The sequence below is a fragment of the Protopterus annectens genome, chromosome 9.part0 (genome assembly GCF_019279795.1).
Source record: "Protopterus annectens isolate FY-2018-M chromosome 9.part0, PAN1.0, whole genome shotgun sequence".
NCBI classification, from domain to species: Eukaryota; Metazoa; Chordata; order Ceratodontiformes; family Protopteridae; genus Protopterus; species Protopterus annectens.
The window spans coordinates 1,271,135,604-1,271,152,339 of record NC_056743.1 but is presented as its reverse complement, the minus strand read 5'-3'; the positions used below and the strand labels follow the sequence as shown (position 1 = coordinate 1,271,152,339).

Below are 16,736 nucleotides of genomic sequence, written 5' to 3'. Positions count from 1 at the left end.
TCTGTCTATACACGCACACACACACACACACACACACACATACACACACACACATATATATAATATGCACATACACTCATATATACATTTCTCTCTACATATACCTATATATATATATATATATATATATAGACACACACACACACACACACACACACACACACACACACACACACACACACACACACACACATGTATATATATATATATATATATATATATATATATATATCACTTTATGTAAATCAGCTCCAAGATCACATGACGGTGGGGAAAAGGATTAACTTCCTTTGCTCTACTGTTCACCATTCTTGCAATTCGCTCCCTTAATCGCATTTAACTGCCAGCACTCAGAAACACACACACACACACACACACACACACACACACACACACACACACACACACACACACACACTCATAGAAATCCTCTGACATATACACATGCACATGTAATTATTTTTGAAGAAAGTTAATGACTGATTTGTTATGATTGTAAGGGGATATCGTGTATCATAATCTTAGAAGGCATTGTTCAATATAAGGTTTCCTCATCTGGTGTTAACTCTCCAGGCATCGACCTTTAGAAAGAACCAGATTAGACACTATCTTATAGACTAGGCAAAGGTCATCTATAAGTATCCTTTCTGAAACAGAAAATAATGACAGTTCATGAAGCCATTTGGAACAGTCCAAGTTTGTCAGGCTATTGTTTTTCTCATAAAGACTGATAGGTTCATACATAAGTACTAAACTAGCTGCCCTCATGGGCCATTTTAAAGCTACACAATTTCCCTTTCAAAGGTGAGAATCAAGCCCTGTATCTTGCATCTGTGAGGCAAAACCTTAACCATTATACATATACCTTTTCAGGCTGCTTGAGGTGACTTGTAAGACTACAAAAGGCACTGAACTCTTCAATAATGAACTGTATCACTGAGATATAAAGTGGTACATTGATTTTTCTGTAATCACTTCACAAGCACAGGGTGCATCATCATGGACCTAATTAACATGGGTATAGGGAATCTCCAAACTCTAAATCCCATGCAGTTTGATTTTGTAAAAGGTAGATCATGCCTGCTCAACCTGGTTGACTTCTTTGAGTCAGTCACCAGAGCTGTGGATGAGGGCAAGGCACTTCATACAGCCTAACTCGACCTGGCCAAAGCCTTTGATACCATTCCCCGCTCAGGAATTATTGATAAACTCACCTAACTAGGCATCAACCCCTATATCACTAGGTGGGTTGCAAATTGCCTCACAGATAGAACCCACAGTGTGAAAGTAGCAGACTCTAAGTCAGACTGCCACCCAGTCACAAGTGGAGTACCACAGGGATTGGTCATGGGTCTCCCGTTTGGCATCTACTTCTCAGAAGTCCAGGCCAACACAGAGGGATGCTGGCTGACCAAGTTCGCAGATGACTGCAAGCTGGGAGTCGCCATTAACTCCCCACGTGATGTAGACATCCTATAGAAAGGACTCACTGAGACCAATGACTGGTGTTCAAATCATGGCCTTAAGCTTAATGCCAAAAAATGCATCGTCATCCCCTTTGGGAAAAACTCATTCCCACTAATTACCACATCGATGTGAGCCCACTGAACACTAAAGGCGTTATAAAAGATCTGGGGACACAGGTTGACAGCAACCTCGCCTTCGACCACCACATTGCCACTGTGGTCAGAAAGTCCTTTTTACCAAGTGTTTTGCATCCAGGAAGAAAGAGGTCACCATCTCTCTCTCTACTCTTCCCTCATTAGGGCAATCATCGAGTATAATGCCCCATTTGACATGTACCTCACTAGACACATGCAACAGTTCAAAAAGCCACAAAAGTACCTCATGAAGAGGATCCTAGGCCTTAAACACATGTCCTACATGGACAGACTCAAAAAACTACAGCTATTCTCTGTCTGATATCATCTGCTAAGAGGCGATCTCTGCTTGACTTACAAAGGCATGTCTGATTCAGCTCTGTTAGAAATGCTACATCTAAAGAAATCCCACTCCTTCTGCACCACATGCTCCAGATACCTCAACCTCATTACCACAATCAACAGAACATGCTGGAGAGACAGGTTCATAACCCAGAGACTGCCCATGCTCTGGAATAGACTTCCCCTACATGTCAAGCAGAGCACCTCATTGGTCCTCTTCAAAAGAAATCTTGATGAGTGGATGGGAAATAGAAAGTTCATGCCGGGGATCACTCCAGTGGCTCTACTTGGTAGAAGCACTGGGAACTAACGTCGGGCGGCATGATCCCAGGGCACTTCTATGGGTTAAGCTTGTAAAGGCTCCAAGGCCATTAGCGTAGTACACACCTATGAACCTATGCCATGTACAATTAAGTGGGTTACAGAATACAGAATTTACTTTTGTGAATTTGATAGGAAAACCTGATGTATACAGATTAAGTCCCAGACAACCCGAGTTTGAATAGTAGCTTTGCTGATCAAAGAACCAGATGGGGTGGGAGTTAAGAGTAAGTGATTAGTGTCAATTTGCCAGCCAAGGGGGAAGAGATTGGTGGCCAGTTTGGCTGCCTCAGCACATGCAGTTAGAGGCTTGCAGGTGACAAAGCTGAAGGTATTAACTGGAAAAATGTTCTTGACTTGCCAAATTAGTGATGTTAGCCCTCATTATCATATAATTGGAAGTACCACCTACATGGGGAGGGTGTAGTAGGCCCTTTTTTGATGATGTTTGTACTTACATCAGCTACCTGTGGCAGGGTTAGTACCTAATTAGAAAATTCCCTCTGCTTTCATTGTCAGATGTAAGTGAAGGTGCAAATACCTGCATGGCACCAGGGTTACTGCCCCTTCTGACTGGCTCTAGCCTTCATGCTAGTGACTCCCGAGGAATACATGGGATCAAGGTCAATAGGGCAGGACTGATAGTCAGCAGGCATCTAGGCATAGATCACCAAGGAGAATAATGTAAACACTGGCCAAAGTTTAAATTGTTGTCCATAGATCTTTAATGACTGCATCATTTTTTTAATTATTTAACCAATTCTTTTGTAACCATCTTTGTATCTTTGTTTGCAAAATCTGATGATTTTACATTTAATGATATTAAAGATGAGATCATTACTACTGCACTACTGCACCAGGTGTGTGCTTTTGGTAAACCATCTTGGAGAACTTTGACTTCTTTTATTGAAGTGATTATGTTATCCATTTTGCAGTCACCAGCGTATTTAATACCAATAACCTATTTCCTGCTTTTATATCTGAGAAGAATAGTTCAAAGACAAGTGACCCTAGTACTGAACTCTGTGGGACACCACTGGTAACTCCTAACTCTGGTTTGCACTATATGGTTGCTTAACTAGTGTTTTACTCATGGAATTATATATGGATTGATATTTAATTCTTCTGTTTGTCAGTTATTCCATTATGTGGCAATAGTACTGATTACCTTAGGAAGTCATGGTAAGTAGCTTGCACTGTTGTTAGTTTTTATACAGTTATCTTTTTAAAAATATCAGAAGACAAGATCACCTCTTAATAAACCCACACAGTACCATCTGTAACATAATTAAGTCCATTGTGCTCCTCTGGATAAGCTCCATTATGACTTATTCTTGACTTTACACAAAATATTCCTCAAGCTGATAAGATTAAAATTGTATGGCTCTTGACATTTCCCCATTTTTGTGAACTATGTCAGTAATGTACTTGCATTCTAACATTATATTAAATTTAATTGCTGGGGTTTTATTACATTTTTCTTGATTTTGGGCAGCTGCGGTGGTGCATCGGTTAGCGTTGCCGCCTCACAGCACAAGGTTCTCCGGTTCAATTCTGGGCTAGGGTGCCTTCTGTGCGGAGTCTGCATGACCTCCCTGTGGTCACGAGAGTTTCCTCCAGGTGCTCCGGTTTCCTCCCACATCCCAAAGACATGCTGTAGGTGGATTGGACACTCTAAATTGGCCCTAGGTGTGCATGTGTGTGCCTTCTGTGGAAGGTTGGGCACCGGGCTGACAACTCGACACCACAAAACTCCTCTGCCAATCATTCTCTAGACCGTTATTCCACTGTGGCGACCCCTAACCAGGATAAGCCAAAAGGAGATGATGATGATGATGATGATGTAGAGAAAGACACTGATATGTTGACCCATGTTCTTCTCTGTGAGTTATTTTTCCCCTCCATACTTACTAAAAGCTAAGCCCCTTTCTGCTGGTCTTAAACCCATGTTTTTGCCCATACTGAGTATCTTCAACACAGAGGCAAGAGTCAGCAAGAGGAGCTGTCACAGAGGCAACCATGAAGGTATTTCCTGACTTTACCTGCATCTAATGATGCAAGCTGTGTGGCTGTTTCTAAGGACCCTAACCCTACCCACATGTGGCTGACATGGGCACTTGTGCCACTGTGGGGAACTATTATACCTTCCCAGTTCATGCTTACACACCCACACACTAATGAGGACTACTGCCACTAACTTGGTAATACCAAGTCCATGCCACTGTTGTTTTGTTTTTCACTGTCTCACCTTAGTAATGGGTGCTAACCCTAATGTTGCCCCTTCCCTCAACCCTACACCTTACATTAAAAAAACTTCCCATAACACTGTCACTATTCAGATGAATTTGAGACAAGTGTTATGGGAGGGTTTAATTTAAAGACTGGGAGTGGCTAATAGTTTTGCATTCTCCATCTTTTGTGTGTTGGATATTTAGAGTATTCAGAGTTCTGTATGTTCAAACTTGTTAATGCCAACTTTTAAGCACGACATTAAGAACATCTGATTGTGTACAGGGCAACCATATAGCTGTCTACACACACACACACATTCATATATACATAAACATATATATATATATATATATATATATATATATATATATATAAATATATACACACACACACACACACATAGACACACAAGACTTTTATTTTTTGTATATATATATATATATATGTTGTTGTTGTGTCTTTCGGCTTTTCCCGGTTAGGGGTCGCCACAGCGGAACTCTGGTCCGCTAATGATTGGCAGTTGATTTTTACGTGCTGAGTTGCCAGCCCTAACGCACAACCTTCAACGAAGGTACGCCCATTCACGCATGTCTCCACGCAGAAGACGCTGTAGCTGAGAGTCGAACCGGTCAGCGTCTTACTGTGAGGCGACAATGCTACCGCAGCACCACCACCGCGGATATATATATATATATATATATATATATATATATATATAGATATATATATATAAAAATATATACATAGATATACACACACACACACACACACACGTGTGTATGTGTATACATATATATATATATATATATATATATATATATATTTACACACATAATTTATACATACATACATATATATATATATATATATATATATATATATATATATATATATTCAATTTTATTTTTTATTTATATATTTTATATATATATATGTATGTGTTCCAGATTTTTATTTTTATATATATATATATATATATATATATATATATATATATATATATATATATATATATGGGAGCATTTTACATGCTCGAATTACTGAAAGCTCGAATTGCATATGGTCGAGACCATATGCTCGAGTTTTCAGTAACTCGAATGTGTGAAGTGTTAAAAAATAACACTTTACTTACCTTAAAACATTACTTACACACAGAGGCAAGGACCCCTGTGTGCTCTGTGTGTAAGTAATGTTTTCATTTTTTTTTGCGATGTTGACAGGAAACGTGAAATTTCCCGTTTTGCGCTTCTGCATACAGCGCAAAATGGGAGACTTCCCTTTTCCCCACTGTAGCGCAATCTTGGAGTTGGTATATTTAAGTAGGGGTGTGTGGGGGCACAGCCCCCCTGCAAAAGCGATGTTTGACTTTTTTGGGGTTTTTTTACGTTTCATTTTAGGAGTTCGAGTTTCCGAAAATCGAACTTATGGTCTCGACCATATGAAGTTTGGGTTTTTGGGAATTTGAGCTTCTAAAGTGAATCCATATATCAGGATTTTTATTTATTTATTTTGCATTTGTTTACCAGGAAAGTCCAAATGGACAAACTGTCCTTTTTCAGTGGAGGCCCAGGGAGAAAAGTTCCACAAAAACATGGCAGAAATGCATACAAAGATGGTACAAAAGTTTTGTTATACAAAAGGTCAAATGGTTGGATTAAATATTAATATAATATATAATATAATATGTTCCACTCAACCAAAGGAAAGAAGCAGCTTCAGAAATATTGAAGCTATGTCAAAAAAGAGTCATCCAACCTGTCCCTCCAGAGCAATGCAGATCTGTTTTTTACTCAAGATTCTTTTTGGTGCCAAAAAAGACCAGGGACTGGAGACCCATCTTGGATCTCAGCCACTTAAACAAATCAGTTATTCAAACCAAATTCTGCTTGGTTACTCTTCAATCCATCCTCCCCTTTCTCTGTGAGGTTGCTTGGATGTGCTCGATAGATCTCCAGGTTGCGTATTACCACATCAAAATGGGCAAGCGCTCCAGGAGTCTCCTTCGCTTCCGGCTAGGAGCCAGTCACTATCAGTTTCGTGAAAAAATCAGATATAAGATTTTGTATAATTTCAGTTTTGTGTTTTTTGTAACAAAATACAGAGTATAAGGTAACAACCATCAGAAGGATAACTATTTAGAATAGATACAGAGGTAGAAATCACATATAACAGTTTTTATAATTACAGTAATGCGCTTTTTGTAACATCAGTCTTAGGCATTAAACATACGGTGTAAAATGTAACAGCAAACTTTTACCCTATTTTGAAGGAATACATTCGAGGTATGATTTCAGTGGAGGTAGGTGTTTGTAGCAATCTTTTACCAGATCAAGGCTGATTAGCTCAAAGGTTGTGTATTCTTAGCCTAGGTTGCAACAAGAGCATAACCAAGTTTTGGTTAAATGCGTTTTGAGTATCTCTTTGAATTTTGTTATTATGGAGGTAGTTTTTATGTTTATCGGGAGAGAATTCCATTGTTTAGCTATGCAGTGAGATTAAATCAGCAGTGTTGTTAGCTTTAGTTGTCTGTAGTAGTGACTTGTTAGAACGAAAGACTCGGTTGGCAGAGTATGGTTGCAGGATGTTAAGGAGAGCAGGAATTTTGTCTGGTTGGTAGTGTAATTGGTGAGATACGGTCAGTTGATTGTAGGCCAGGAGGTTGGGAAATTCTAGCAAATTGAGTTTTTTTAGTGTTAGGCAGTGATGAGATCTGTAAGTAGATTCAGTGGCAAACCTTGCAATTTTATTATAGCAAGGTTCGAGTTTGCTTAGATCTGATTTCTTGATGTTGGTGAGTATTGGTGAGGCACACAGAAGTGTGGAGACTAGGTGAGTTCTAGCGATGGTGGCTTTTGTGTTATTTGTGAGGAATTTTTTGTGCATATATAGTGATCCAAGTTTTTTATGAACTTTTTTTATTGAGTGGGCAGTGTCTATTTTGAACTTCATATTACTGTCTATGACAACTCCAAAAAGCTTGGTATGGGTTACGGGAGAAATTATTGTGTTGTCTGTTAATGATATATTAAAGGATGGGGGGGGCATTAATTTTAGTGGGCTGGAAAAGCATGAGCTTTGTCTTATTGGGGTTAAAAATGAGCTGAGCATTAGCTAGCCACGATGCTACTTCTGAGAATGATTGTTGGGTTATATATTGTAGTTGTTGGAGTGTGGAAGCAGTGCATATTAGGGTGGAATCATCTCTTACTAGACCAAGGAAGCAGGTGTAGTAGCAGTATGTAGGTTCTTAGTAAATAGGGTGAAGAGGAAGGGCCCCAGGATGGAACCCTGTAGCACTCCTTGAGTAAATGGTGTGTGTGTGTGTGTGTGGGGGGGGGGGGGGGTTGCTGCCATTTCACTGCTTGCTATTATTCAGCTAAGTAATCCTGGAACCATGTTATAGCTGTGTGGCTAAGACTGAGACTGGATACAACTGAAATGAGTTTGTTATGTGAAACAGTATCAAATGCCTTGGATAGATCAAGAAATATGGATGACACTATCTTACCTTCATTTCTGTGGTAATTTACTGTGTTAGTAAAGGTGATCAAAGTAGTGGTAATGCTATGTTTTGGTTGAAAACTGTGCTGAGTATTGGAAAGAAGATTGTTAGTCAGGAGATAGTTAAGTAATTGAGAATGAGTGCATCTTTCTAAGATTTTGGATGGGGAGTAGTACTGCAATTGGGCAGTATTTAGTTCTGTTGAGCTTCCCACCTTTATGCAATGGGATAATGTGTGATGTTTTCCAAATGGGAGGCATCTTTTGTTCAGAGATGGATCTATTAATGAGAATCTCTATAGGGTAGGAGATTACTTCTGCAGAGATTTTAAGATATTGGGCTAGTAATTGATCCGATGCTAAGTGTTCTTAGTTTTCGTTTTTTTTTTTTTTTTTATACTATCAATGGGGACAGGCCGAAGAAAAAGTTATTGTTATTCTGATTTGATTTTAAGCAGGGAGAATCTTGTGTAGAGCAATTGTTATTAGAAAGGGCCACTGTGGTTTCTGTGAAATATTTATTGAATTGTATTTCTATACTGTCTTAAGTATTATTGGTTGATGGGTAGGTGTACTGACTTGTCCTGGTTGTAGAATAGTTTTTACTGTAGACCAGAATTTTTGAGGATTTTTTTGATGTTTGATTTGGCTAGTACTGTAGAGATGCATTTTGTCCTGTCTGATTTGTTTTTTTGGCTTTGTTACGCAGTTCAAGGTAAATCTGTTTATTTTTGATGTATTGTTAGTTTTCCACTTTTTCCAAGCTTTGTCCCTTGTTTTTAGTAGGGCTCTTGTTTCTTTGGTTAACCAGAGAACCTGGTTGGATTTTACTCTTATTGTCCTAGGTGGGGCAAGGTTGTCTAGTATCCTAAGGAATGTGGAATTGAAGAATTCTATGGCTTCGTGTAGTGGTAGTGACTTGAGAGGTGACCAGTTACAGTGTTTTAGGGTGGATATGAAGACAGTAGGGGAGAATTTTTTTGTGTTACAAATCTGTTTATCCGTATCGCTTTTGGTTGGATTGATGTGATGGCCTGAGTAAATAGGTGGGATAGTAGTTACTAAAGGTGTCTGAGAGACACAGGGATAGTGAGGGTATGGGTCTGTTAGTTAGTGTCCAGTCCAGGATGAACTGTCTCTTGGAAGTTTTGTCAACTCTGGTAGGGGATTTAATTAGCTGAGTAAAACCGTGAAGATTTATGTGACTGGTTGCTTAAAGAGAGTCACATGTATTCCAGTCTATGTTGAAATCACCCATTAAGATGGTTTATTGTGTAAAGGTGCTAGATAACCACTGGAGTATATGTTCTACTGTGGCAAGATTGTTATCAGGGAGGATGCAGACTACTATGAAGTTTAGGTGTTTTCTGTTGTTTAATTATTAGTTTTGTAAACACTATTTCAGTACTGTGGAAATGAGGGGTGGATTGATTAGTCAGCCCTAGATTTTGATTGTTTTTGAACAGAATAGCTATACCAGCTCCTTTTTTATTTGACCTGTCTAACTTAAGGATGTTATATCCTGGAGGTGTTATTTGATTATTACTGGTGTGTGGCTTGAGCCAAGTCTCAGTTATTAAGTCAAAATCAGGTGAGTATAGGGCTATGGTTGCATGTAATTCTTGTAACATGTTAAGTAAACTTCTCATCTTTATATTAAGTATTAGTAGGTCAACTCCTTTTCTGGGGATGTTGAAAAAGCTTTGGGGGCTTGATATGGGTTGGGAGGTTGCATGCGTTGTATTGGTTTTGGGTCCATCACTGAAAATTAGTTGGGATGCAATGTGTATAATAAGTTTTAGGAATTTTGAAAAATAAGAGTATTAAATTTAAAGGAAATGGTTGGAGAAGATTTAAGAGATAGAACAGAATATGAGGTTTGGTTGATGGTTGAGGTGTTATAAAGGGAGGGTTTTATTGGTATGGTGTAATGCCTTTTGTGGTTTGGGTTTGGTAATGGGGTAGTATATGTGGTGAAAGGGATATTAAGGTGATAATAAGAAGTGTAGTGGGTAATTGTTAGGAGAAAGAGGAGAGGAGAATAGAGTAGCATATAATATGAACATGTTGGTGGTAATGTAAAATATTGATTATGTTACCATTGAATACTGGGAACATCCCAGACTTAATATATAAGACAATATATAATTTTCACCTGCAATTGTTGCATTCTGAGGTTCACACTTATGGTTCTCATAATTTCATCAGGCACCTCCACACGCAAGTTCTCATTTCACACCCTTATTATTTACCTTCAGAACTAATGCTGGATTAAATAATGTGACCAGTGATGTGTCTTGTTATTTACCAAATACAAAAACTGTCAGTGGCAAGCTACATTCACTTATATTAATGCAGATTTTTAGCGATACTGTACATAAGACCTTAGTGCTTTACATTGGTCATTTTCATCAAGATGGATTCTGTTCATCCATCTCTGACTAAATGGTGGTTGGTGCTTGTCACAGTGGAAACCCAATGACCTGTAGGGGGATACCAGAAGTGAGGGAAGTAGATGATATCAGGTTAAAGAAAGAGACCTTCCATGCACCTGCTAGGTTTCCAGATTTACTGTTCTGACAAATTAGGAAGGTAACAAGTTCAGCAGTCACTGAACTAAAGGCAGGGTTGTAGGTGAAGTTTGGAAAGGCCATGGAGAATAACTTCCGGTTGATCTCAAGAGGATCTAGCAAATTATAAGATAACAATGGTGGGGAACACACTGCCCAGACTATTCTCTGGAGGGGTGGAGAAATGCTGATCTCATCTGAAGACACTTTTTGGAGGTGGAAACACTTTTTGGAGGTGGAATTAAAACTCAGATGAACTCTTGAGCCTGGGAGATATGCCCTCCTGTGATGGAGGCACTGCTAGAAACAACCAGTGAGATGTTTCTGATGATGGGGATATTGATAATTAAATAATGTTGAGGTTGCAAGGGTACACAAGTCATTGCATATGGTTGAGGTTTGTGGTTATTATGTTTTTTTCAATGTGGTTTCTTTACTAGCTTGCCAAAAAGATGATTTTGTGGAACAAAATTCCTCAGGCCTGTTATCTGGAGGTTGTGTTCCATTAAATGGGTATGTACTGAGAGTGCTTCTCTTTTTATTTTTTGTTCAGCAGGCTAATACGACCTAATTATTCTAAGGTGGAGTGACCTCAGAGAAAGAATGACACCAGTTATCATTTTTCCAGTATTATTTTTTTCTTTAAGATGGTGTGATATTGAAATACTGAAAGGGATATTCAGGGGAAACTCCCACATGGGAAGGACATTGTGCCTGTTTGCTTAGAAAACATATTTTCTTTCTTCTTGTATGTGTTTTGGTTGATTTTTTATAATCTCTTTGTGTGTCCCTGCATTTCTGCATTGCTTCACTGTAATGCCATTCTTTATATTGTCACTGAGGACTGGTAGTATGTGTAGATACATTTGTGTAGTGGAGCTTTTCAGTCCTCTGTGAAGATGAGACGAGTACCTCTGGACTGACAGTTTTTGGGTAGGGGTACATAAGGGCGTATTCCATTTATAGATGATGCTCCTCAACCTCCTTATGAAGCCCCTACCAGGGTGCTGGAAAGCTGACTCCATCTAGTGACTGACTCATTGATTCAGGAGGAGCAGTGTGGATTCCATCCCAGCTATTGTAATAGTGTTTCACATTTTTGTTCTCATACAGATATTGGATGTATCGTAGGAGTTTGCCAGTAGGGTGTACATCTGGGCCTCAGGAAGGCACATGATGTTGTACTTGGAATGTCTTATGGGTGATGGTATAACATCACAAAGTCTTAGGACCACTGCTATGTACCATTAAGTCCTTGTATTTGTGAAGCTAGAGGTGGGATAATGGGTCATTAAGCTATAGCACATATAATCATAAAGGATACATATAGTTAAGATGATTGAATGAAGAAGTGTTAGACATGGTGTACACTCAACAAGATCATCTACTAAACTGCAGTGATGAAGACACAGTACTGTTAACTCCTCTTTACAGACAAAGAAAGTATTATCACTGCACTACATATGCTACAGTGGTCAGTGGTGTGCACACCTAAGTCATTTTATTTGTATAGTCCTTGTACCTGGCACAAAGTCAGATACATCTGTGTTAGGCAGAGGATTTCAGCAAGTATAGTCTTGTGTCCTCCCTCCTGTTTATGGTTTTCAAGGACTGGACATCAAGGTGCAGCAAAAGTATGGTGAACATTCACTCTTAGGATAAGGATACTAGGGTTGCATCTTTGTTGCTTGTAGATGATATCCTCTTGGCCACAAGTGTCTATGATCTGTGGTTTGCCCTGGAATAGTCTGCTTATCATTATGAAGTACATGGGATGAAATCACCATCTACATATTAGAAGTCATAGCTGTCTTCCAGAAAATAACGGCTGGCTGTCCGAAAGTGAGTGGGGAGCATATGTCCCAAGTGTAGGATGTTATGAATTTTGGGGTCTTTTGGTTCATGAGTTAGGACAGCAAGGATCAGGAAGATGACCAGCGGATGGGTGTAGTGATGTAGTAATGTGTACGTTGTACCAGACTGTGATGGAGAAATGAGAGTTGTGTCGTAGGATAAAGCTGTCAATTTTTTTTGGCCATTTCTATTTCAAAACCTCACTTATAGTCACAAACATTTGGTAGTGATCAAAAATGAAGTTATATATGCAAGTGGCAAAAAAAAGTGTTTCATCTATGAGATATCTAGGTTTCCTGTCAGTGGTAGATTATGGAGCTTTGAAATCTTGGAAGACTTTTGCGCAGAGCTTCTGTTACTCAAAGTTAATAGTGGTCAAATGAGATGGTTTGGGTGACTACTAATTATGCCTCCTTGGTACCTCCCTTGGGGGTATACAGGCATAACCCACTACATGGAAAAACCCTAAGGAAGACTCAGTCTGCACTGGAGAGAATCTCACTCAGCTTGACTGGGTGTGCCTGGGAGTGCTGCAGGCACAGTACGTGACTGCTGCTGCTGCTGCAGATAGGGAGGTCCAGTCTGTCCTACTCGGCTTGTTATCAGCTTTGCCCACACCAGGACAAGTGAGTTAGAATCCTTTGGATTACTACTTCTTTGTGTAAATGTTGTGATATCCTGTGTTATAATTTCTGTTGCGTGCACATCAGTTTTTCCCTGTAAAAGGGCATATGCTTTCTGGGGAACATCTGGTCAACAAATAAATATGTAAACCTTAGAAACGGTCTGTTGTAGTATATTGATTTCCTACTTTTCCTTGGGAAGTGGTTTCACCAGTTTCCTTCTGTTATTAGCAGCATATATCTTTGACTTCTGACACAAGGTTCCTTTTCTGTGTCATTCACTTTACTAATTGCTGCCTCTTTTACCATCTCAGCTTTTCCTGTGTAGGTCATGAGATGTAGCCTCCAGAACTAGCTTAGCACAGAGTGTAGATTCCCAGTGTACTAGTAGCTATTTTCAATTTGTGGTCATCCGTTATAAAGTGCACCTGTGATCTCATTCTTATGAATTCCACACTACACTTGTTCTCCACCTAACACCAAGGTCCCATGCAGTTTGCGCATTATATTACTATTTATTCTGCATTGAAAACCAATAACTGCACTTGGTCATTTTTCTCCTCCAAATACAAACATTTTGTGAAGACTGTATGATCTGTGTACTGTGGAACCCAATACTATTTTGTTGCTTTTTTAATCATATTCTATTTATTTGTGCACCTCATTTATTGTCAAGCTACTTAGATTTCATTTCTGAGTATCACTCATCAGTAGTTGCTGGCTTCTGGGATATGACCTTTCACTCCATGCTGAGACTATCTCAATTGTTTACATACAACATTATAAATGATAAACAATGTAATACTTACAAGGCAACCACTTCTTGAATTTCTTTAAATCACCTTGTTTCTGATGATTCCGATTTCATCAATGTCACATTCAATGGTATCTCCTGGCTGAGGGAAGAAAAAGGAAATTAAACTGAAGCTGTGTGTCTCATGAGAAGCTATTAAATGAACTTGACCTTTTTCCTTAGAAATGAAGTTAAAGATACAAGGGTTACACAGGTACATATGTGTTCACTAGGCTAATGACCACAAGGGCCTTTTTAAACCTAGCCATGAATCCCAAATCTCTGACATGTTTTGATAAGCTTGATAAGTGTAAGCAGGGGCTTGGGAAATGAAATATTTACAAGCAGGGGCCTGGGAGATGACCCATTTACAGGTTGCCTCTGTTCATTAGAGACATAGGTGCCAAACCAAGGATGAATTTCCTGTTGCCCATCCAACTGTCCAAGTTGCACTTGAATTGGGTTGGGAGGAACTCTGCTTCATATGGATGGGCAGCCTGTTCCAGAGAAGGGGTAGTCTCTGGGATACGTACCTCTCTCTCTCTTCAGCAGGTCCTATTTATAGAACAGGCAAGGTTTAAGTCTTTAGAGTGGGTAATTCTGGTGCTGTTTGTTTTGTGGATATGCATGAGGTCCATCAGAGTGGGGTCTGACAATGACCTGTATACCAAGCATAGATCTCCCCTCAACAGGCTGTAGGAGACAGAATACTGGGATAGGGCCTTCAGATAGTCTGCATAGGACATTTTACTTACACTCTGTTTTCTTTTACTGAGGAACCTCTGTGGACATTCCAAATGTTGGGTATGCAAGGTGTGATACATACCAAAGGGGGCATTGTACTCAATGATAGGTCTGATGAATGCCATATACAGTGGAACAATGATTTCCTTGGACCTAAGATACCATATCCCTAGATACCATACCTTTGTTTATAAGTTACACAACATAGAATGATTTCCTCACTACTACAGACACATGATGGTCAAAGGCTAGATTACTGTCTATGTATGTTCCTAAGCCCCTAACTACTGGGTCAACTCTAAGGGATGTGTTTTCAGTATGACAGTTACCAGGGGTGGATGACTTCCCAAAGGCTACTATTATGTATTTCTTGGCATTTAATTTTAGTCCATGGCTCTGACACCAGTTGTCTATCTATGTCAGCCCTTCCTGGAGAACATTTGTGTCAGTGTGGGATTCAATGACAGCTCCTAATTTGCAATCATCTGCAAATTTTGTCCGCCACGGACCACTGACATTGGCCTTGACTTTAGAGAAGTAATTGCCAAAAAGTAGCAATCCAAGGACCAATCTGAGGGATTCCACTTGTGATTGGCCTCTTTGCAGAGGCAGACTTCTCTATTCTAACTTCCTGGGCCCTGTCTGTGAGCCAGTTGACTGTCCACTGGGTGACATATGGGTTTGTACCTAACCTCTTGAGTTTATCAACAATGCCCGAGTGGGGTATTGTGTCAAATGCCTTACTGCCCTCATCCATTGCTTTGGTAACCTTCTCAAAGAAGTCCACCAGGTTGAGTAGGCATGATCTGCCCTTGAAATCAAACTGGGTTGGGTCCAGTGTCTGGAGGTTTACCATAGCATTACTTATTTCTCCAATAAATGTCTATTAAATTATCACATATGACATAGGCAGTCTTACATTTATCACAGAACAAAACCAATGGAGTAACAAACTGGTTGAAGTAGAAACATATTTACTACCAAACAAATAAAACTTGATTGCCAAATAAATAAAACTTAGTAAGCATTTTCAGTACTGCTTCATCAGACCATAGACACAGAGAGAATGAGCCACTGCAATATATACATAGTTCAAATACCCTTAAGCCAATTACATGTTAACAGCTAAAAAGCTTATAAAAATAAAGAGAAAGAGCATACAATTATATAAAATAGACACAAAACATATACAAAATACATATCAAAAATGAAAATAAAAAATATAAACTATATAAACATGTAAAGTGAAACAAGGTTAACTCCTAAGGCTATGTCCCTTTAATATAGATCAAAGTAAAACTTTTTCATGAAGTCCACTACCTTGGTCAGCCCTTAGTTTTATTATTAAGTTCCTGATGTCACCACCTCAAGCAGTGGGAAAAATTATATAAGTAACCATAAACCTGAAAGTGTGACTAGCATTAGTACTAATCACATGCTTAGACAAAGCATTGTTCATGGAAGCACATTGTATGTGGTAAAAGTGCTCCCTAATCCTATCTCTCAAAGTCCTACCATTTTCATGACATAGAATGCTTTGCAACACCTGCAGTAGGCTAAGTAAACAACATGTAACATCATACAGTTGGCACTTAGGCTAAACTTGTACCTATGCCCATTATCAGGATGGTCAAAGATACCACTGCTGTCTATGAAACTACAAAAATTACATTTGAAACAGGGTATCGCACTCCCTCTTAACCTATTGTCATCCAGATAGCACAGCATCCTCTTCAGGTTCTTTTTATTCTTGTACAAGAACCTTAGTGTATCTCCTATTAACCTCCTAATGTCAGGATCAGTGGTCAGCAAACCCCAGTATCTCCTAATGATGTCCATTGTCATCCTAGTATCTGTTGTATACCCAATAGAGACAGAGATGTTCTTGGATCTAGTAGAAAATAAATGTTAACCAAAAACCTTTTATTCTAGCAAATTTCTAGGTTTATAAGATCAGTATTTGAAATTTGTCCCTATTTTTGGGGCTGTATTCCCCCATTATTGGCTTTGTCCAGGTTGTTTGTGCTAAGACATTGACAGCTATGGTGAGAAGTGAGAAATGAATTCACTAAATGATAGCCATTTAAGTTTCAGTCTTCGAATCTTTCAGGAAACTTCTGATTTGACATAGTGGTATGTTGCTCTGAATGTAGTG

The 16,736-nt window shown here is 39.1% G+C and overlaps 1 protein-coding gene across 2 annotated transcripts in view; it reads right to left on the bottom strand.

The window, feature by feature from the left end:
- Positions 1-16,736, bottom strand: part of LOC122811992 (fumarylacetoacetate hydrolase domain-containing protein 2-like) — a 256,975-nt gene that overhangs the window by 25,298 nt on the left and 214,941 nt on the right. For both annotated transcript variants that reach the window (XM_044084200.1, XM_044084201.1), the window contains one exon: positions 13,854-13,940. In XM_044084200.1, coding sequence (XP_043940135.1) covers positions 13,878-13,940 — 63 coding nt within the window. In that variant the 3' untranslated portion in view covers positions 13,854-13,877. The remainder of the gene's footprint in view (positions 1-13,853; positions 13,941-16,736) is intronic.